At 31.7% G+C, this 22,913-nt stretch overlaps 2 protein-coding genes across 2 annotated transcripts; both read left to right on the forward strand.

The window, feature by feature from the left end:
- The first annotated feature begins 9,537 nt into the window (after positions 1-9,537).
- Positions 9,538-15,762, forward strand: LOC118065350 (uncharacterized). Its single transcript, XM_035080553.1, has 6 exons — positions 9,538-10,059; positions 10,117-11,008; positions 11,077-11,622; positions 11,701-12,000; positions 12,124-12,794; positions 15,601-15,762. Exons 1-6 carry the CDS (start codon positions 9,538-9,540, stop codon positions 15,760-15,762), a joined length of 3,093 nt encoding a protein of 1,030 aa, XP_034936444.1.
- A 6-nt stretch (positions 15,763-15,768) lies between these two features.
- Positions 15,769-16,767, forward strand: LOC118065351 (uncharacterized). Its single transcript, XM_035080555.1, has one exon. The coding sequence runs from the start codon at positions 15,769-15,771 to the stop codon at positions 16,765-16,767; it is 999 nt and encodes a 332-aa protein (XP_034936446.1).
- Positions 16,768-22,913: the final 6,146 nt, after the last annotated feature.

Raw genomic sequence — 22,913 nt, forward strand, 5'->3', positions numbered from 1 at the left:
TATCACAGTAACAATATAAAAACTATAAAACAAGGAAAATTTTCAGTGCTTCGGAAGAAAATAAAAATGTTTTCTTATTTGCAGATGGTTTTAGATATCTTCAGTGTAAAGATGTTGAAGACATAAAAAGTTTAGCTGAAAACGATATGCCATTGAGTGAAGTTACTAAGGGATTTTACACACCTGCGAAACCAAAACCTACTACTAGCTCTGAAAATATAACTGATAGTAGTGATTGTAATACTTCAAATAAAGGATCAGAAATTCCTTTGGAAAATCAAAATGAAGACTTAGATTGATTTAATGAAGAAGATGAGATATTTAATGAAGAAGACGAGAGTAATCGCAAGGTGCAATACAGTTTGTAATAAATATCTAATAATTATGTTTACATTTAACAGAATATCATTTGTGTTTTGAAGTTTACAAATTTGATTGCAGGTAATGACTTTGTAAGTGCATCAGCTATTTGTTTATCTGTGGGCAAATAAATTAGTTTAATTAAACCTTTTTCTACCTTATCACGAGAAAAATGATATTTAATATCAATATTCTTTGATCTCTTATGGCTCGATGGGTTGTTTGCAATGCTTATACAACCATTGTTGTCTTCATATATAACTATTGGTTCTGATATTATTATTTTAATACTTTCAGCTAGTGAGCATAACCACAACGCTTCTCGTGCAGCCTCATACAAAGCCATATACTCAGCTTCTGATGTAGAGCCTGCCACGGATATTTGTCGTTTAGTGGCCCAACAAACAGTACAATTTTCATACAATTTGAAAAGATACCCAGTTGTACTTTTTCGATCAATTTTATCATCAGCCCAATCAGCATCCACATACCCACTTATTATATCATTACAACCTCTATTACGACTATATACTAATTTTAAATGACTAGTACCCTTTAAATATCTCAAAATTATTTTCAAGTATTGCCATAATGTTATATTATTCTTATTCATATATCTACTAACAATATTTACAGCAAAACTTAGATCTGGTCGAGTACAAATCATTAAGTACATTAATCAACCTATGACATTCCGGCATGGTTTATTGCAATTTTCATCAGAATTTAAGGCTTCATAATTAATTTTTGATTCGAGAGGAGTATGTACTGGATTGCAATCTTGCATGTTAAATTTATCTAAAACTGATTTAATATATGTGGTTTGATCTAACTTTATAGTAGAATTATCTCTAGTAACTCTTATACCTAAAAATAATTTAATTTCTTTTAAGTCTACCATTTGAAATTCATGCATCAAGTAATCTTTAAAGCTTTCCATTGTATTTATATTTTTAGTGGTAATAACCAGATCATCAACATATAAAACTACATAAATATTCTTTGAAATATCCCTTAAGTCTAAAACATAAATACATCTATCTACTGGAGAGTTTTGAAAATTTCTTGCTTTTAAAGTTGACACAAATGCTTCAAACCAACAACGAGCTGCTTGTTTCAGACCATAAAGGGCTTTATTTAATTTACAGACTTGACCCTTTTCACATTGGACCCCTTCAGGTACTCTCATAAAGATTTCTTCCTTTAACTTACCATTCAAAAATGCTGTCTTTACATCCATATGGTGCAACAACAAATTATTTTGATTGACAAATGCAACAATAAATCTAAAGCTTGCTATTCTGGCTACCGGTGCAAAAGTTTCATCATAATCTACCATATACTCTTGACTAAAACCTCTAGCAACTAAACGAGCTTTCTACTTATGAGGATTACCGAATTCGTCATTTTTGATTGTAAATATCCACTTACAATCTACAATATTTTTATTATTTGGTCTTGACACCAATGTCCAAGTATTATTAATTCTAAGTGAATCTAGTTCACTTTTGACAGCCTGCTCCCACTTAGCTCTATCATCTCTCATTGAAATCTCATAGAAAGAAGTGGGAACAGCGTTTATTAATTTTTTGAGCAGATAACATGCATTCTTCCTGAACACTTCTTTCGTCATACGATATTTTAGGAAGACCCTTGATTCGTTCACTCCTTCGACATCCAACCTTAGAATTAATTCTATTATTTAATTTTTGAACTTTAATTCTAGGGCTATATTCTACATCTGATCTATCTGATTTCTCAGTATCAGATTTGCTATTATTATCTGGTTTATCACTACCAGATTTTAAACCGTCTGATTTCTCAATATCAGAATTGCCAATATTACCTGGTTTATCACTACCAGATTTTAAACCGTCTGATTTCTCAATATCAGGAAGATCAGTTTCAAATATGGAATTTTTATCTATTTCTCCAGGTTTTATACCTGGCCGAGATACTATAAAATTTATCTCATCTGCAATAATGTGTTTTTCTAATTCTACATTCCATACTCTATAACCATTTGGTTCATAACCAACTAATATACCTTTCCACGCTTTATCATCAAATTTAGTTTTGTTAATTTTGCTATGAACATACACGGTAGATCCAAAGACTTTTATATACTTCAATGATGGCTTTTTATTATGCCATAATTCATATGGTGTTTTCATTATTTTTAATGCCCTACTTGGGATAATATTAATTAAATATGTTGCGGTTAAGACTGCATCACCCCAGAAAACTTTATCTAACTGAGACCCGGCTATCATTGCTCGAGCCTTTTCTGTTATTGTTCTAATCATACGTTCGGCTGTACCATTTAATTGAGGGGTCCTTGGAATAGTTAAATGATAAGTGATGCCCTTATCTTTGCAATAATTTTCCATGTCATTGGACAAATATTCTCTACCATTATCTATATATAAATAAACTAACTTAAGATTAAAATGAGCTTCACTTTTTGCTACAAAATCTTTAAATGCTGAAAAGACATCCGATTTATGTTTAAGTAAATATACACATAATGAGTAGATCTAAAAATTTTATCATAGCTGTGGATGATTGGACCACATACATCTGAATGTACAATAAATAGTGGTCTCCTTACATGATCTCTAGTTTTGGCCTTGTTGAACGATAATCGCGTTTGTTTTCCTTTAATACATGCTTCACATATTTTATTACTAGGATTTATTTCTATTATTTGTCTTATATCTTCTACCATACTATAATTCTTTAATTTAAAGAATTTATCCTTACTTATATGACCTAATCTTCCATGCCAAATGTCATAGTTTATTTTATTATTACTAGGAAATTTAATTACTGAATTTACTTCATATTTTTTAACTATAAAATCTATTTTTGTGAGATTATTTGAGGCCTTACCTTTCATGATAAGTACACCATTTTTACTTATCTTTACTCCATCCTTATCGAACACAATTACCATGCCTGATTTCTGCAACTTGGAAACAGATAACAGATTGTAAGGCACCTCTGGACTGTAGAGAACTTCTTCTAGTGTTCCTTGGATCCCTTCAGTTGTTGTTACATTTATGGTTCCCTTCTTAGTTGCTGAAATAGACTCCTCATTTTTTGCAACAAGAATTTTTATTGGTGTTTTGAGTAATTCAAAGTTCTTGGCAATATCATCTCTATTGATAATGTGGTCTGATGCTCCAGAGTCTAACAAAAATTCAATTTTGTTTTTGTTGACTTCAATTATTTTATTTGCTCCTGCCATAAATGCTATTCCGGATTGTGAACTGGAATCTACAACTTGCATAACTTGAGCAGCCTTGTTTCTTTTCTGTTCATTGTACTGCTGATTCCTTTTAAAATCAATACAGTTTCTTTTATAATGTCCTGCACGACCACAATGGTGGCACTTCCCTTTAAATTGACCTTTGTGTAAGTTTTTCAAATTTTTAGGAAACTTGCGACAATTAAATTTTGATCTTGCATTGTAGTTTTATTTCCGAAAAGAAACTTGATTTTCTGTTTTCCTATCACTACTATCTGTCACTAATATTTTTGCACTAGTATCATTATTTAATGAGTTTATTTTTATTTCTTCTTCTAGTAGTCTCACTTTTACCTGCATGAAAGAAATATTGTTGTCAACAACTGTTTCAATAGCTGCGGATACAGCTTGATAGGAAGCTGGCAAAGATGAAAGTAGAAAACCTACTCGAGATGGTTCATTTAGCACTGGTCCTCCAGATAGAATGAATTTATCATAAAGATCTTCAAATTTTTCAAAATGTTCAGAAAGTGACATATTGTTTTTCAATTTAAGCGCAGAAAATGCTTTAAAAATACTTATTTGAGTTGCAGTGCTGCTTCTCTCATAAGTCTCATCAAGTTCTTTGATAATCTCGCGTGCTGTTTTATTAGAACTGATGAGGTTTATATATCTATCACCAAGATATTGACACACTATGCCCTTAGCTGTCCTTGCAGCTTTTGACGATCTGGTTCAGTCGGTTCTTCTTCATCTATCACTTTTAAAATATTTTTCTCTTCTAACAATGCACGCACTCTCGCTTTCCAAATATTATGTTTATCACCATTAAATTGTTGGATATTTTTCTTATCCATTTTTATTTTTTTAAAAGTTTTATTAATAGTTGTTTACAATAATTACACACTCACACAAAAATTTAACACTGCTTTTTAGATGGTCTAATTTATTTTAATAATTTGATATAAAATATCGTTCTATAATTTTAACTTTTTACAACTTTAATTGCTCAGCGTTAACTGGGCCCATAACCTGTTGGAAATTCAGGATTATGATCAGGGAATATTAATTCAATATAGACTGAATTTATTTTGTAGTTTAAAATACTTATGGATTCTTTATTAAACGATAGCGGATTGTGCTGAGAAGTTCATTTGTATTCTTCAGATACTTTTCTAAGACTAACTAAAAATGTTCTCAAACATTACTCTACAGTAAAAACAACCAATCCTCTCTTCTTTGTTCATATTTACAGATGTCTGCAGTATGTAGCATAATATTAAATGAAATCAAAGGGTCCTTTGACTGACCCAAGTACTTAAGGTTATATAATAAAAAGAGTAATAAAATGAAGAGGAATAGTTTGGAGTCCTTACAGATGTGTATTAAAAATATATTTATATATTTTATAAATATATGTTTATATTTCCTAAACTTAAAACTAAGTTGTTAAATAAATAAAGAATGAATTGAGATTCATTTTTGTTCAGAGAATCCAACAGATACTATAATAATTTTATTATTAAATTCTATTTAAATGTAATTGTTCAACAAATTATAGTTAACGTAAAAATTTCATAAATAAAGTATTTAAATAAAGGAACATTTCATAATTTATTTTTTTTATCAATTTAGAAAAAAATTTTTTTTTTTTTAATTTGTTGTATAAGTTTATTGAACGTTTCAAACTTTGTCAAGTTTTTAATCAATCGAAGTCGATAATCACATAGATAATAAATGTATATCGATGAAATTCGATACATGACCATAATCTTCTAAAAAGTTTGTGCCATTAATTTATGGAAAAAATTATAGGAGTGACCTTATCTAATTAACATATTGCAAGATTAAAATTGATCATATTTTAATTTGTTTTATAAAGTAAGTATTAAATTTATTCTTTACTTTTATATATTGATAAATCTCAAATAAATATCTTTAGATGTAAAAGATAATGAAACGTTACAAAATTGTGACAAGTACATAATCAAAAAGGGGTTACGTCCGACTTTTTATGAATGTTTAACTAAATAAAAAGGCGCGAAAAATTAGGATTGAAATTTTTCCTACTGCAGTATTTAAAATTTATGAGATACGTTGGAAGCGCTCGGTATGAACTTGGCCCAGGAGGCGCGGACGTAAGTTAAACTCAGATAGAGGACAGAATTCCTCTATCTTTTAATTTTTATTTCTAATTTAGGGATCGTTCAGGACTCTATCCTTCTGACCCTTTCTTGCTGAGTGACTTTTCCTCGAATAGCGGGAAAATTGTGCACCTTACCTTTTTGTAGATAGATATCCTACACAGCTACGACTGATGATGAAAGGTTTGAACCTGCAGGTTGTCGGGATGTTGTCCAGAGAGGCACTATCAATGAACTGTACCACGGGTTCTGTTTCTTTTTGATATTTATTTACGTTCGGATTACACCCAAATTATTTCACTTTAATGACAGTTGTTTTCGTAATATATCTATATATTTAGCCACAAACTAAACTTCGATTTGAAATTAACTGCTCGTTCGACGTCGTTGAGCTAACTGACGTCATAAAATTCTCGCGACGCTAAGTACGCGGGCTGTCTTGACTAATCTCTGGTCAGTGACAAAAAGCCTCGATAAAAATTGTTTAGTCTACAGGTAGACTCGGTACTTGGTCTAAGTCGCCGAGGGTTTCCAAGAAGACCGGAACGATAAAGCATCGTAAGCGCTTCCGATTTCAGCGTTTTATTTAAAAAGTACTTACAATGAAATTCCTTTTATTTAAATATAGCCTCTATTTGTAAGGTAGCAAAAATAAAGACCTGTTTCTCAGCTTAGTCAGCTTGAGAACCTAAAATTTAAACAAAACGAATTTTTCCATTAAGCAAGGGCTTCGGGTTTCTGCATGGGAAATGAATTCTCTCATGAGGAAGCGTGAGACTCAATTTCCGTCAAATACAAAAATTATTTTGTCAGCGTATCGGTAAATTAAGTATGCGTTTATTTTTGGTTTACTAAAAATAAAGCCAAATATATATATATGAGAGAGGAAAAAAAAAGAAAAGAAAAATTGTAACCATAAAGTCGGACATAACAAAGAAAAATACAGTGAAATACATAATTAAAATTTAAAACGTTAAACAAAAAAAAATAAACATCAATAAATAAATTAATTAATAATCATAACAAAAACCATTAATTAATTATTTAGCACAATTCTTGTTCTGTTACTGATAATTTTAATAAATTAAGTTCCCACTAAATTAGATAATTTACAATTAACAGTGACATGTTTAGAATCAGCTCTAGACATTTTTAAACAACAAATAAGCTTCAATAAAATTTCTTATACCAGTAATATTCTCGACTTTCTGGTGTTTTTTAGATTTCTTCTGAAACTCTCCTATCAATTCTTTGATTGTCTGTCTGATTTTACCAAAATTAAGACATGAATTTTGAGCATAAAATTCGTCATATCTAAACTTAATGTTGACATTAAGCACTTCTTTTATTAATTCTTTGAAAAATGAATGTGGATTTACAACCAAATAATCCGCATAATATTCATGAATTTCTTTGATCACTTCTTCCTCATCGCTATCAGCTAATAATTTAATGTCAGTTTTGGCAATCATGTTGCTTCAATAGATATAATATGATCCATACTTGGGATTTCTTAACTCATTACAAAACAAATAAACATTTTCTTTAGTATTTCTTATAAAAATAATGCATTTTAAATATTCTAGAGCGTTACATTGTATTGGAGTATCAATTTTCTTGAATAAATAAACTTCTTTTATTGGAATTTCCACCATCAAGTCATCCCCCTACACATAACATGTTTTTTATGAATTTGTATTTAAACAAAATGATATTTTTATTACAAGATTACAATATTCATTTTTTACTGCTAAATCAAGGGTTATGCTATCAGTTATATACCTTTGTTTACAAATTTACATTATAAATTTTCCATCGATTTATGTTTATTTATAATTGTTGTTATGTATATTAATAACAGTTGATGATGTAATTATTGACTATTGGAATTATAAATAAAATCAAATAATTAAGACAATTTATATCACATATTTATTGATACTAATGTAATAAATTTGTTAATTTTTGTTGCAGGTATATACTGTTATAATATATTTCCAGGTATAATACTACGGAATACTTGTATCATACCGATATTGAGAATTGCGAAAATAAGCAATAGCGAAATTAAGAATTTAAGAAAATAAGAATTTAATTTAATCGCGGCCTGATTAAATTAAAAAGAACATAAGAAAGTATCAAAAATCAATTTGAATTATTTTATAATAAATTTATTTTATCAGCATTTTTTTAACAGTCATAATCATAACATTATTTACGAATTAAGAACAAAATAACAATAAAATAAAGAAAAAAGGAAAATAAGAACAAAAGTCATTCTTGTGAAAAAAATCAAACTTTACTGAGCAATACTCTCAGTTAATACATTGTTCAAAATAATTATCATTAAAAATATTACAGTTTAATTATTTGTGCCAATAATTTTTGACATTGTATCATACCATTTGTACAATAATTTTTTATCATATAATTAAATAAAGATTTCCATAATATGTTTTAGCAATATTTATTTGACTTTAATTCTCTTTTTACCATTTATTAAAAAAAGTATATTTCAGAGTCTTGATTCAAATCCCTCTTTAAAACCTGATAAGTTGTTGTGGTTTTCAATATAATTAATACTTTGATTATTTGTACAACACGTAATTTTTCTTATTTTATTATAAAAATGCCACGAAAAAAAATAATTCATTCACCTGCTGAAGAAGAAGAATATCAAAACAATCAACGTGCAAAGCGTAATAAATATCAAAAAGAATACCGGAATAAGAAAAAAGTAGCTAAACAATATTATGCCATTGACATAATACTGATGCTTCTCTATGTAGTAGTACAACATTAAATTTAAACGTCCCTCAAGCATTAACATTAAATAATTCGGAAATAAGTGATTTACCATCAACATCTAATGGCACTATCAATGGAATTAGTTATCCAGAGTTAATGAACTTACCATGCCAATCTGATGAAATTTCTGAATCAAATGATGATCAACAAAATCAAAATAACAATTCAAACCCAATAAATCAAAATTACAATTCTAGCAATGAAACAATTAATAATAGATCAGTAGATTCATTTATTGATGAGAGTTCTATAAAGGAACATTACATAGGTCCAATGAATATACTATGTAAATACTGTAAAGCACGACATTTTTCATCTATACAAGTTGCTAATAAAAAATTTTCTTTTAATGATTGTTGTAATCATGGTGAAGCTATTCTTGATGAATTACTAGCTTTACCACCAATTTTGCAAAAGCTCTATGATGGTACTCACTTGAAATCTAATCAATTTTATAGTCGAATACGATACTATAATAGTTCGTTTTCATTTGCTTCATTGAATGCAGATTTAATTCGATTTGATGAAAATCGTCCAGGACCTTTTTGTTTTAAAATACAAGGGCAAATTTATCATCAATATAATACAGTATTATATCCTACAACAGGTGAATTACCAACGAACGGACAATTATTTATTATTGATGCTAATGAAGCATCGCTTTTGCGTTGTGAACAAAATGATAAATTAGATTTAGAAATAGTAAATGATATTGAAACTGAGTTACGACAATTTAACATCATCGCTTGTTCTTATCAAATGATGAAAGATGTATTAGAAGAAGAGAAAATAAAAAACAATGATGTTGAACCTGAATTACAGTTGTTATTTACTTTGAAACCTGGAATGGATCGTAATCGTTAGAATTGAACAAATAAATAAAGTTGCTGCTGTTTTTTCAAGAACAGCTGATGGAGATATTCCTGAATCATACGTAACTATAAAAAATACAAACACAAAATGAACATTAATACAATGGATCCCAATGTAGAACCTTTAGTATACTCATTATTTTATCCGCATGGTACAAAAGGTTGGCACAAAGATATATCATGTGTTAATAAAAATAAAAGTATCACTCGCAATGCTTATATTAAGTATCGATTAGCTATACGTAATGATTTTAATAAATTTTTATTAGGTCGGAGATTATTTCAACAATGGGTCGTTGACAGCTATGTTAAAATAGAAAAGGATAGAATACGTTATTGTAAAAATAATCAAAAACAGTTGCGTGTTGAGACATATCAAGGGTTGATTGATTATTCACATAAAAAAAGTAATGATACTAATAGTCAAATCGGAAAAATGATAATACTTCCATCATCCTTTATTAATTCACCACGAAGTATGTTACAGTTATATCAAGATTCTATGGCTATTGTTAGAAAATATGGAAAACCTGATATTTTTCTTACCATGACTTGCAATCCAAAATGGCTTGAGATTGAAGAAAATCTACTACCTGGACAAACGGTAGCTGATAGACCTGATCTTGTAGCTCGAATATTTTATTTGAAAAAAAAAGAATTCATACACTTATTTGTTAATAAGAAATTTTTCGGTGATGTTGAAGCTTATTTGGATGTAATTGAATTCCAAAAACGCGGTTTACCATATATGCATATGTTAATTACATTAAAAAAATATTGTAAAATAAATACGTCTGTATTAGTAGACAAATATATTTCAGCAGAAATCCCTGATCCAACTATAAATCCTAAGTTGCATAATATTGTTATGAATAATATGATACACGGTCCTTGTGGTGATTGGTGCCTGGTCAATAGTAAGTGTTCGAAAAAATATCCGAAATCATTTGTCGAAAAAACAGCAATGGATGAGAATGGCTATCCGCATTATGGACGAAAAAATACAAATATACAATACATCAAAAGATTAAAATCTTACGATTTTTCAGTTAATAACAGTCTTGTTGTACCTCATAATCAAAGATTGTTACTGTTATTCAATTGTCATATAAATATTGGAATTGTATCCAGTATTAGAGCAGTTAAATATTCATATAAATATATTTATAAGGGTCATGATGCAGCTGCTTTCAATATTTCAAATTCTGAAAACATTATCAACCATGATGAAATTAAAGATTATTTAGAAGGACGCTATGTAGGACCTGTAGAAGCATGTTGGCGAATTTTTAACAAAGAATTGCAAAATAAAAGTCATACTGTCACACGATTACCTATACATTTACCTAATCAACAATCTATTGTAGTTCACTCAACAGAAAATGATGAAAGTATTATAAGTGCTTTAGACAAAGCAAGTATGCTTCTCGAATTTTTTGCCTTGAACTCACGAGATTCAGAAGCTCATAATTATATATATTCCGAAATTACTTGCCATTATGTCTTTAAAAAAACAAATGGTTCAGAACAATCCCAATGGCATAAGCGACAAACTCAATTTAATGTTATTGGGCGTATGTATTCTATAAATCCAAAAATACAGAATTATTTCATTTACGATTGTTGTTATTAAATATAAAAGGAGCAACAAGCTTTGATGATTCAAAAACTGTAAATGGAGTTACTTATAATACCTTTGTTGATACATGCTTAGTATTGGGACTTATTGAAGACGATGATGAATGGAAAAAGGTTATGACAGAAGCAGAATCGTGGATGATGCCACATCAATTACGTAGACTATTCGTACGTATTTTAATACATTGTCAACCACTTCATCCAGAACAATTATGGGAAACATTCAAAAACGCGACGTCAGAAGATTTTCTTAGACAATTTGGAGCAAATGTAGCTTATAAAAAAGCGTACATACAAATTAACACCTTATTAATAATAGAAGGTTCGAGTCTTAACGAATTTTCATCTATGGAACAGATTACAGACATTGAAAATTCTGATTTCGATGATATTTCTCCACAAGAACATAATAGAATTGGTCAATATCAATATAATCAATTAAATAAAAAACAAAAAGATTTTGTTGATCATGTAACGTATTCAATTGATAATGTTAATGGAGAGAATAATATATCAAGATGCTTTTTTGTTGATGGACCTGGAGGTTCAGGTAAAACATATACTTATATAACTTTATATCATTTATTGAATAGTAAGGGAAAAAATATTTGTACAATGGCATTTACAGGGATAGCCGCAACATTACTTCCACATGGTAAAACTGTACATAGAACGTTTGGTATGCCAGTACCTTTATTTAGTGATGCAACATCAAATATTAAACCTCGATCAAAACAATACGAATATTTAAAAAAATGTGATCTTTTTATTTGGGATGAAGCTCCAATGGCTCCGAGATATGCATTAGAATTAGTAGATCGAACATTGCGTGATATAATGAATAATACTCAACTTTTTGGTGGAAAAATCTTGGCTCTTGGGGGTGATTTCAGACAACTACTTCCAGTATCGACAAATGCACCTCGAAGTGAAGTAGTTAACTTATCCATAAAATTTAGTTCATTATAGCAATATTTCAAAAAATTTCATCTAACAACAAATATGCGAGCATTAGCAAATGAAGTTGAATTATCTTAACTTTTATTATCAGTAGCTAATGGAACGCTTAATGATAGTAATGATTATTTAACTGTTCCAGACGATTGTATAGCTGATGAACATTGCAATATTGTTGACAATTTGTATGGTCCAACAATAAGAAATGAAACTTTTGATGATTTTACAAAATTAGCTATACTTGCTCCTCGCAATACTGATGTGGATGAAATAAATAATGATGTTGTTAATTTACTTGATGCAACCACAGCAAAAATATATAAAAGTATTGATTCTATTGATCAATGTGATAATAGTGATATAAATGATGCTATTGTGCCAGAATATGTAAATAGTCTGAATCCACCTAATTTTCCACCTCATGAATTTCGATTAAGATTAAATACGGTTGTAATGCTCGTTAGAAACTCAAGTATTAATGAAGGCTTATGTAATGGTACTCGATTGTTGATTATAGATCTGGGAAATAATGTACTAAAGTGTAAAATTTTAACGGGTGACAGAATTGAAAATATATTTTTCAATCGTATTACACTGTATTACGAATATTCAGAAGTATTCATCGTTAAACGTAGGCAATATGCGATTAGATTAGCATTTGCGATGACAATAAATAAAGCTCAGGGTCAGACATTTGACAAAATTGCTATAGATTTACGTAAAGATGTATTTAACCATGGACAATTATACGTTGCTATGTCACGGGTAAGGTCTATAGATTCGATAAAGATTTACTCAGATAATCAGAGAAGAGATAATTTAATTAAGAATTATGTGTATAAAGAGTTATTTAGAAATGTTGGAAATTGAAATATTACAACATTTTTAATCTTGATCTTAGGAACAATTACGATTATATGATTATAAAATATGGAAGAATTCTTTACTTATTAAAAAAAAGAAATTTTTCTTTAAATATAATCACGATTAAGTACTCAAAAAATTGCATACCCTAGCATCGAATCCATTTTAAACAATGAAAAAACCACTTTAAGAATTCGGCGTATCGTGGCGAGTATCAGACGTGAACATCACACTTTGAATACGGCCGTGTTACTGATCCTAAAGGAGAGGTACACAGGCAAAATAAGATCGCTAATGGCCATAAAAAAGTCATTAGCAAAGCGGTACAAGCGACGAAGGGACAACAGATTGTTCCAATCTGACCCTTCGCGCTTTCTTAAGCCGCAAGCCCCTGTCACTTATGAGCCCCCGAGTGCAGAAAGAGTCGAAACATACTGGACCGAAATATATAGTCGCGCTAGTGCGCTAGATGTAGACACTCCAGCCCTTCAACTTTTCAGAGAATTCTGTGACGAACATCTATCACGAATTCCTGAGGAGTTTCAACGAGTCAGCATGGATGAGATCAGGAATGCTCTAAGGGGCACAAAGAACTGGGCTACCCCTGGGCCAGATGCAATCCCCACCTGTGTACATTATACAGAATTATGCTTCATTTTGTTCTTGAGGTAAAAAATATTATTATAACGATCCGGGAAAAATAAAATAGATCTGCATTGGTCTACTGAGATCTGTTTTTTGGCAGAATTAGATCTACTTTGTTTTGTGTACATTTGTTTCGATCACTCTAGATCTTCTATGATCTCTGTAGATGTATTAAATTTTTCTTATCACCGAGATCAATGGAGATCTCCATAGATATGCAGTAATTTGTGCAGATACACAGTGATCTCACTAGATATACATAGATTTACTTAGATCAAATTTTCTTCAGTTTTTCAGATATAAGTAGATCAAATTAGATCTAAAAAATTGCGAGAATATAGATCTGTATAGATCCATTTTATTTTTTTCCGGAAAAAAATTAATAAAATCTGAATATTTTCAACTTTATAAATTATCACTAAACGTAATGAATAAAGTGCTTCTTTTTCAGCTTTTTTTACAATAGGCTCTGCGAATATAATATTATAAATCTTTACAATAAAAGGTTGATCAATAGTTATATTTGCATTGATTCATTGTTATCTTTTAGAAATCAATTTGGACAATCATAGTGTCACCTAGACATTAATTACTTAAAAAAATGAAGAGCGTATTTATACACGGAGTAAAAATTCCAATAGAGAATATTTAAAACTTCAAGAACAATTATTGTGCGGCACGGTAAACTGGACGTAAGATGTCACTCTTAGACAATCTATCGGTCAGCGGTAGAAAAATTACTGTGCTGGCACGGTAAATTTTACTAACTTGATCTCTAATTTTTATTTAATTTAAATATAAGAATTATTTTGCTAACAATAAATTTCGTTCACATTATTTACGAATTTCCCTTTATGTTCCAACTGTAATTTTCTAATAATAATAGTAATATTAGTAATATTAAAAAGTAATGGTAAAGTATGACCGCTTTTACGACGCACTTGTATAAACATGGGCGCGCATGCGTTGAACCTTTGTCATCACAAAGCTGTATGATGATTTTAAAAAACTTTTCTCTATCTTAGCTCCTCGTACAAGAAGAAGAAGGTTTATCTTTCGTTCGTCAGGAGAGAATGGGAGAGAACGCCTAGCTCCAACACCGCCTAGATGGCTCCACACAATCTCCAGCCCACACATAGAAATACATGGCTTCTCAGATGCATCGCAGTTAGCCATGGCTGCATGCATTTATCTCAAAGTTCAAAACTCAAACAAATCAGCTCAGATCCAGCTCTTGTGTGCTAGAATTAAGGTAGCACCATTAAAACCAGTCACTATTTCTAGGCCCGAACTAACTGCTGCTTGGATGCTCTTAAAGCTCGTGAAACATGTTCAATAAGTGCTCGAATTAGCTCAAGCTCCTATCTATCTATGGACTGATTTATCTGTAGCACTAACCTGGATTCTCAATTATCCATCCAAGTGGATAGAATTTGTGCGCAACAGAGTTTTATCTATCTAAGAGCTTAATCCAATCGCTAAACGGCTCTACGTCCCTGGAAAACAAAATCCAGCGGATTGTGCCTCTCGTGGCCTTACTCGAAACCAATAAACTGACTTCAAGCTCTGGTGGAGAGGACCTGAGTAGCTCATAGGCTCATTTTCTTCTTGGCCAGCTTAATAGTTTAAACCTTCAGCTTTTGCTCACAAAGAAAAAAGATCAGGCGTCTTATTGCACGCAGCTAAAGCTCCATCTGAAGAAAATCATCCATTGTGGTTCCTTCTATCACAAGCTCTCACGGATTACTGCTCTTTGTCTACGCTTCGTCGCCTTGCTCAGAGGAAAAACCACCAGCTCGTTAGCTCACAATCCTATAGCTCCACAAAAACAGCTTGATGCTCAGCTCATCCGGGTGAAGATCATCCAAAGACTTCACTTTCCATTTGAATCAAAAGCTCTGCGAGATGGTCTTCAATTACCATCATCGCATTTTGTCTCTAAGCTCGCAGCTTTCGCTGATCAAGAAGTATACTTCGTGTTGGTGGTCGCCTAACAAACTCTGAGCTCGAAGAAGATGGAATCCATCCGATTATACTCCCAGGAGAATCCTACTTTTCACAGCTCGTTATTGATCAAGCTCATCGACGAACGCTCCATGGAGGAACTCAAGTTACTCTCATTCATGTTCGAGAAAAGTTTTGGATCCTAGGAGGAAGAGCTCCTATTTGCTCATTTATCCTGCGATGCGTGATCTGTGCTCGATATCGTGTTCGACGTGCTTAACAGCTCATGGGCCAGCTCCCAGCTGATCGTGTAGTACCGGTTCGACCATTTCACACTATTGGAGTAGACTATGCTGGTCTCTTCACGCTCAAGACGTTCCAGGGAAGAGGCGCAGAAACATATGAAGGCTGGATAGCTGCTTTTGTCTGCTTCATAACCTCAGCTGTTCACTTGGAGCTGGTGTCAGACTACTCCACAGAAGCCTTCATAAAAGCCTACCGACGCTTTGTCAGTCGTCGAAGGGCAAGCTCAGTGCTCTATAGCGACTGTGGAACCAACTTCAAGAGAGCTGATTTCTTTCTCAAGGATCTCTTTCGTCGAAGCTCATCAGAAAACGCTCAGCTTGTCAGCTTATTAGCTCAAGTAGGGACAAGATGGATCTACTCACCTCCCAGTGCTCCTCACTTTGGTGGAAAGTGGGAAGCCGCTGTAAAGTCGGTGAAGACTCACCTAGTAAGGATTTTAAAAACAACCTTACTGACCTATGACGACTTTGCCATTCGACTAGCTCAATTAGAGGCGGTGTTAAATTCTCGACCGCTCTCGCCGCTTACTTATGATCCCGACAATGTACGAGCTCTAACTCCAGCTCACTTTCTTAATGGAACTTCTCAAGGAGTTCTTCCTGAAGCTGCTCCAACTCATCTCCCTGAGTCACGACTTGCTCTATGGGAGTTAATCCAGCAAAAGCTCCAGCACTTTTGGAAGCGGTGGTCAAAAGAGTGCTTACAAAGATATCTCGCAATCTCTAAGTGGAGAAAAGCAGCTCACGACATTGCAGTCGGCTCTCTGGTTCTGCTCATTAAAGATAACTTCCCTCCAGCTCAATGGCCTTTAGCTCGAAGCATTAATGTCTATCCTGGACGAGGTGGACTCATTCGGGTGGTCTCAATCAAGACTTCAAAGACCACCCTTACCACACCGATCACCAAGCTCATTGTTCTACCAGTGGACGAGTACCGCGAGAACGTTACGGTAGACGGGGAGTATGTTGCGAGAGGTTAATCGCAACCTGTCAGTTGGACTCGCTCTCGTCCCAGCTGGTGCTCAGTCGAGCTCACCCGATCCGCTCGCCCTATGCTAGCTATTGTTCCAGCGTTCGGCGAATCCTAGCTCTTCTTCTCCAATCTAGCCAATGACAGTTGCTCTATCATTGTGCTAGGTCAACCGACGCCGGCTACAACGTGTTTGCGTGTGATAAAGTTCAGTTAAGCTCGTAAATTGTTAATAAGTCATTGTTAACGTAAAAAATACTTTATTTTTTAAAAAAAATTATAATTAAGCTCAAGAAAAGTGTCTATTGTATATGTGCAGCTCTCCTGACCACATCCTACGGCGTAGCTCGATCGCTATCGAACTTTTGGCTCTAAATAAATCAACCCAATCAATAATTTTCGGTTCTCGAAATACACCTGGTGATTTAAAAGTTGCTGTAAAACAGTCACATCAGCCAAAGCATCATGAGCTTCTTCTTCGTTAAAATTTTTACGCAAATAATCAGATGCCAGTGACATTTGCGAAAAGCTTTTTTTTTCTTTCCGTCGATCACACAATTTTTGTTTTAGACGTTTAAGAGTATCAGAAAAGCCACTAATGAGAGACTGAAACTCTTGAAACATATAAGCTTTTTCAGCTAATTGTATAATTCTTGGTAAATTGAATGACAGAATATTATAACTAAATAGAACTATCGTATGACCAACTTTCCAAAGGAATTCCAAGAATTTTTTTACAGCAACATCAAATGGAACTGTCTTTTAAACTTTAGATCCTTGATGAAGTTTCCTTCATTGAATTGTGAATTCATTGATACTTGATACTTGCTCTGAAATTTCATAGGTTGGTAAAATGTATATATTAAATTGTAATTCGGTACTAATAGCTGCAATTTGAATAAATTGATCGGTTTTTTTCTAATCCTGTTGTTTTAATTTCAAAAATAACTGTTTGAGTCGTCATTAGCACGTGAGCTTAGAGGTAGATTTGATTCTTCTTCAACATTTATAGCAACATGCATTTTACTATTTAAATGATAAGTAATGCCCTTGCGAGCTTCCAAAAATGAATTTTCTTTTCGACGATTCCAAAAAAGAATACGACGTCGTATTTTAAAGTTCTTTGAATCTTTTTTGTAAGTACACCGTAAGGCACAATTATCATGTTTACCAAAAACATGTGGTATTATTTGCAAAATAGCAGCTCTTGTAGACTCAACATCCTCTTTATGAGCATGAATTGCAGAAACGAAACAATGACAGAAATAATTAACCGCTAGACCAATAACCTTAAAGTATAAATATATCTAAAAAGATCAAAACTTCTATTATTATAGCTGACATTTTATGTTTCTAAATATATGGATTAGTCTAAAAAAATCCAAGTTGATCTTATAATATAGTAAAATAAGACTCAATAACAACTTCGGAAAATTAGTAAATAAATAAAAATGTTTATTAATGATTGACAGCAATTCATTGAAAGGAAAAATCCGTGCGGTCAACTCAAGTCTCAGACAAAAACTGGAGATAAACAAACTCTCACCTCGTTGCTTTAAACAATCTAATCGTCAAGCAATCGTCGTTAACTAACAAACTGTCGTTAATCTAATAGTCATTAGATGGCGACATACAAATATTTTACACTTCTCCCGATCTTCTAAAAATTGCCACCTGGCAATTTCTATTAGTTGGGTAAAAATATTGGATTAGGCTAAAATAAAAAACATGAAGAATCTAAAATTTAATTTCTAATTCGAAATTATGAAAATCAAAATAATAATCATTCAGCCTAGATTCCAATATTGCCGCTTCCCAACTCTGTCTGATTAAAAAATAGATGAAACAAATAATTAGGAGGAAAAAATCAAAATCCTACTCTTTGGGTTCTTTTGGTTCTTCTCAGTGAAGAACCAAAAGAACCCAAAGACGAGGAAATGTCAAGAACTGGAAGATCATGGAATTAAACAAAATAAAAGTTCCTCACAGAATCAAAGTTCTTTAAAAATTTCATTTTTAATCATAAATTTAATGTTCGATCAACAATTAGGTTGAATGGTCACATTTCATGGAGTCAATTCTCCAAATAAATTCCGACTTCGCATCCTTTTTTTAAATAAAAATCCGACTCTCAAATAAATGATTCAATATCATTGAAACAATCAATTCAATTCCACCTTGCGCAAGGAATTTTCAAGAATAAGTTCAATAGCTTCTGCTCACTGTGCAAACAAAATTATTAAAAATTGGGTTCCCAGTTACGCATACTATCCGAACAAAAATATTAGGATACCATGGACATCTAGTACCTCACTTTGCTTCACTTTGGCCAATAAATGAAGAAAAGGATTCCAGTACAATGACTCCAACCGTGTATATCCTACAGTAACTCCACGAGAACGCTCCAGGACAGACATTGTGAATTTAAATCAACAATCAAATGATCAATGAGAGCCAACATTCTCAGACTAGAAGTTACAAAAACCCTGAATTCAACAGAAATTAGGAATCCAGAAAGAGTCAAAATAACTAATCATCTACATAAGGAGCGAGTCTATTCACATGAACAACTTTCAAACGACCATTCGGAATTTTATGAATTCGAAATACAACATCATTAAGTTTGTTTTTGATAATATAAGGACCTTCCCACTCAGATTAAAGTTTTGGACACTTTCCTTTAACTCTTTTAGGGAAAAATAACCAAACCTTTTGACCGACATCAAAAGAAAGAATATTAGATTTCAAATCATACATATACTCAAGTTTTTCAGATTTAATTTGCAACTGATCCCGTACATTATCATGAACAATCTTTAATTGTTCACGAAGATTAAAACAAAATCAGTTATAGAATTATTCTCAAAAGAATTTTTTGAAGGATTAATTCCTCCAAGAAGATCAATAGGCAACCTTAATTCACGACCTAACATCAACAAAGCTGGAGAATACTCAGTAGTTTCATGTCTTGAAGAACGATAAGCCAATAAGAATAAAGAAATCCACTTATCCCAATCTTTTTGATTTTTACTAATAAATTTGGACAAATATTGAAGAATAGTCCTATGCAACCTTTCAACTAAACCATTTGATTGAGGATGAAGAGGTGTGGTTCTTGTCTTCTTAATACCAAAAAGACTCATGACCTCCTTGAAGATTTCAGATTCAAATTCTTGACCCTGATCAGAATGAATTTTGATAGGAACACCATATCTACAAAATATTTAAGTTACTAAAGCCTCAGCAATAGTAGAAGCCTGGTGATTAGGCAGAGGAATCGCCTCAGGCCATCTAGTAAAATAATCTGTAACAACAAGTAAAAATTTATTTCCAGAAGAGGTTTTAGTAAGAGGACCAAGAATATCAATGGCAACCCTTTCAAAAGGAGAACCAACATTATAAATTTGAAGTTGACCGCAAGACTTTTTATGAGGACCCTTTTTAGCGAAACAAACTTTGCATTTTTTACACCAAATCTCAACATCTTGCTCAAGAGTTGCCTAGAAAAATCGTTGACGAATTTTTGGAATCGTTTTATTAATACCAAAATGACCACCAGAAGGAGAATTATGAGCCTCATGAAGTATTTCATTCACTTTAGCTCGAGGAATGACAACCTGAAGAATAACATGAGAAAGATTTGGAGCTTCCCAACGTTTAACTAAAACACCATTTTTTAGTTCTAAAGAATTCCAATAAAGTAAATAAATTTTAAAAGTAGAATCCAAATGTGAAACATCATTAAACTCGGGAACTTTATTTTCCTTTTTGAATTTAATAATTAAACTTAGAATGTTATCATTATTTTGAAATTTAATCCAATCAGAATCATTATTGATTTCACAAATGACACGGAAAATATGCCTATTATCACATTTTTCATCAGAATCTATTTTCAGACATTTTTTATAATCACATGGACGCCGAGAAAGACCATCAGCATTGCCATGTTTATGACCAGGTCTATGTTGAACTTCGAAATGATATTGAAATAAGATTTCAAACCAACGAGCTATTTGATCTTGAGGATTTTTGAAAGAAAGTAACCAAGTGAGAGAGGCATGATCAGTTCTAATAGTGAACCTCTTGCCAAGAAGAAAATGACGAAAATGTTCAACAGAAATAACAACAGCTAATAATTCTTTCCTAATAACACAATAATTACGTTCTCGATCATTTGAAGTCTTACTGAAGTAAGCAATAACTTTTTCTTCACCATTACTATTAACTGGAATCTTTTGAGATAGAACAGCACTAATGCCAACATTTGAAGCATCAGTATCAAGAATAAAAGGATAATTTGGATCAGGATAACCCAAAATTGGAGTAGAAGTCAAAATTTGTTTCAAACGTTTGAAAAGCTGAATCATCCCAAATAAAATCTTTCTTTTCCCGACTAATAAAATATAAAGGTTTCGCTATAGTAGCAAAATCTTTGACGAATTTCCTGTAATAAGTGTTCAAGACCTAGAAAACTTCTAAGTTCAGATTTATTCTGAGGAACAGGCCAATTAATAATAGCAGAAATTTTATCTGGAGAACTTTTCAGTCCTTCACCCGAAACTACATGTCCAAGGAAAATAACTTCTTTTTGGAAAAATATTCATTTCTCAAGATTTATCTCAAGAGAAGCTTGTAAAAGTCTTTCAAAAACATTTTGAAGATGAATAAAATGTTTATCAATACTTTTACTGAAAATAATAATATCGTCCAAATAAACTAAACAAATTTTACCGAGAAGACCTTTTAAAACTACATTCATAAGTTTAACGAAGGTAGCAGGAGCATTACACAAACCAAAAAGAAGAACCTTAAATTGCCAAACCTCATTCCAAATACAAAAAGCAGTTTTAGATCTATCCTCCGGAGCAACTTCAACTTGCCAATATCCACTTTTTCAATCAACGGTAGAAAACCATTGAGCATCAAGAACCATATTCAATATGTCTCCTTGATGAGAAATTGGTGTTGAATCCTTAACTGTGACATCGTTTAATTTACGATAGTCAACACAAAATCTAATTTCATCACCTTTTTTTGGAACAAGAACAACAGGAGAAGCCCAAGGACCATTATATGGTTCTATTGCATTCTGTTGTTTCATTTCCTCCATAACTGAATCAACTTTATCCCTGTAATGTAAAGAAATACGACGAGGAGCCTGTTTGATAGGAAGTGCATTTCCAACATTAATTTTATGTTGTAAAATTTTGCACTTTCCTAAATCAAAAGAATTTTTCGCACAAATATCCAAATTCTTCAATAAAAGTTCTTCAAAACGAAATTTATCATTGACAACCAAAAATTTTGAAGATCTTTCAAACAAATCTAAAACAAATTCTGGAAGTTTATTCAAAGAAGAACTAATTTTATTAATTGGAACAACTTTAATACTTTCTCAGAATTTTTTATCAAGAAGATCTTTGAAATCAGAAAATAAACCAGACTTGATTAAGCAATCGAATCCTAGAATACATTCTTCTTCAATTTGAGCAAAAATAACCTCTAAATTAACCTTAATATTGGAAATCTTTATTTCTACAGTCTCGATAAAATCAAAATCAAATTTATTACCTGGAACTGTAAAAATAGAATAAAAAATAGAAGAATTATTCGAAACAGTTACTATCCCTTTAAACAAAGAAGAATTAACAACCGTAATATCAGCAGCAGAATCAACTGTCATAATACATTTTTTGCCATTAACTTTCCCTCTAAGTAAAAGTTTCGGTTTAGAACCAGAAGAATAAGAAAAATCAATTGAATTAATTATTAGTTTTGACGAAATTTTTTTTTTGATGAACTTTCACCAGTAGACTCATTAGAATTATGAATACTTGATAAACTACTTTGAACAGCTTGAAGAACTTGACAATTCTTCTTAGAATGTCCTGTTTCACGACAAATCCAACATTAGAAAATTTGCGAAGAATTTTGACTTTGGGAATTTGACCTAAAATTTCCTTTAAACGAATTATTTTTATCATCCTTTATAAAATTATGTCCAAAATTATTATTTTTATTGAAATTATAATTATTTTTACTCAAATTATTATTATTCTTATTATTAAATTTATTTTTATTCTGACCTCCAAAGGCCAAATCTTCAATCGATTCAAGCTCTAAAGCTCTCTGAGTTGCTAATTGAAGAGACTC

Source organism: Chelonus insularis, unplaced genomic scaffold, assembly GCF_013357705.1.
Source record: "Chelonus insularis isolate UGA/USDA-ARS -01 unplaced genomic scaffold, ASM1335770v1 contig_30_pilon, whole genome shotgun sequence".
Taxonomy (NCBI): Eukaryota; Metazoa; Arthropoda; class Insecta; order Hymenoptera; family Braconidae; genus Chelonus; species Chelonus insularis.

Coding starts and splice junctions, on each gene's coding strand:
- LOC118065350 (XM_035080553.1), top strand. CDS start 9,538: ATGGATCCCAATGTAGAACCTTTAGTATACTCATTATTTTATCCGCAT. Junction 10,060..10,116: donor TAGCTGATAGACCTGATCTT/GTAGCTCGAATA, acceptor TTTGTTAATAAG/AAATTTTTCGGTGATGTTGA. Junction 11,009..11,076: donor TCAATTTAATGTTATTGGGC/GTATGTATTCTA, acceptor TAAATATAAAAG/GAGCAACAAGCTTTGATGAT.
- LOC118065351 (XM_035080555.1), top strand. CDS start 15,769: ATGGGCCAGCTCCCAGCTGATCGTGTAGTACCGGTTCGACCATTTCAC.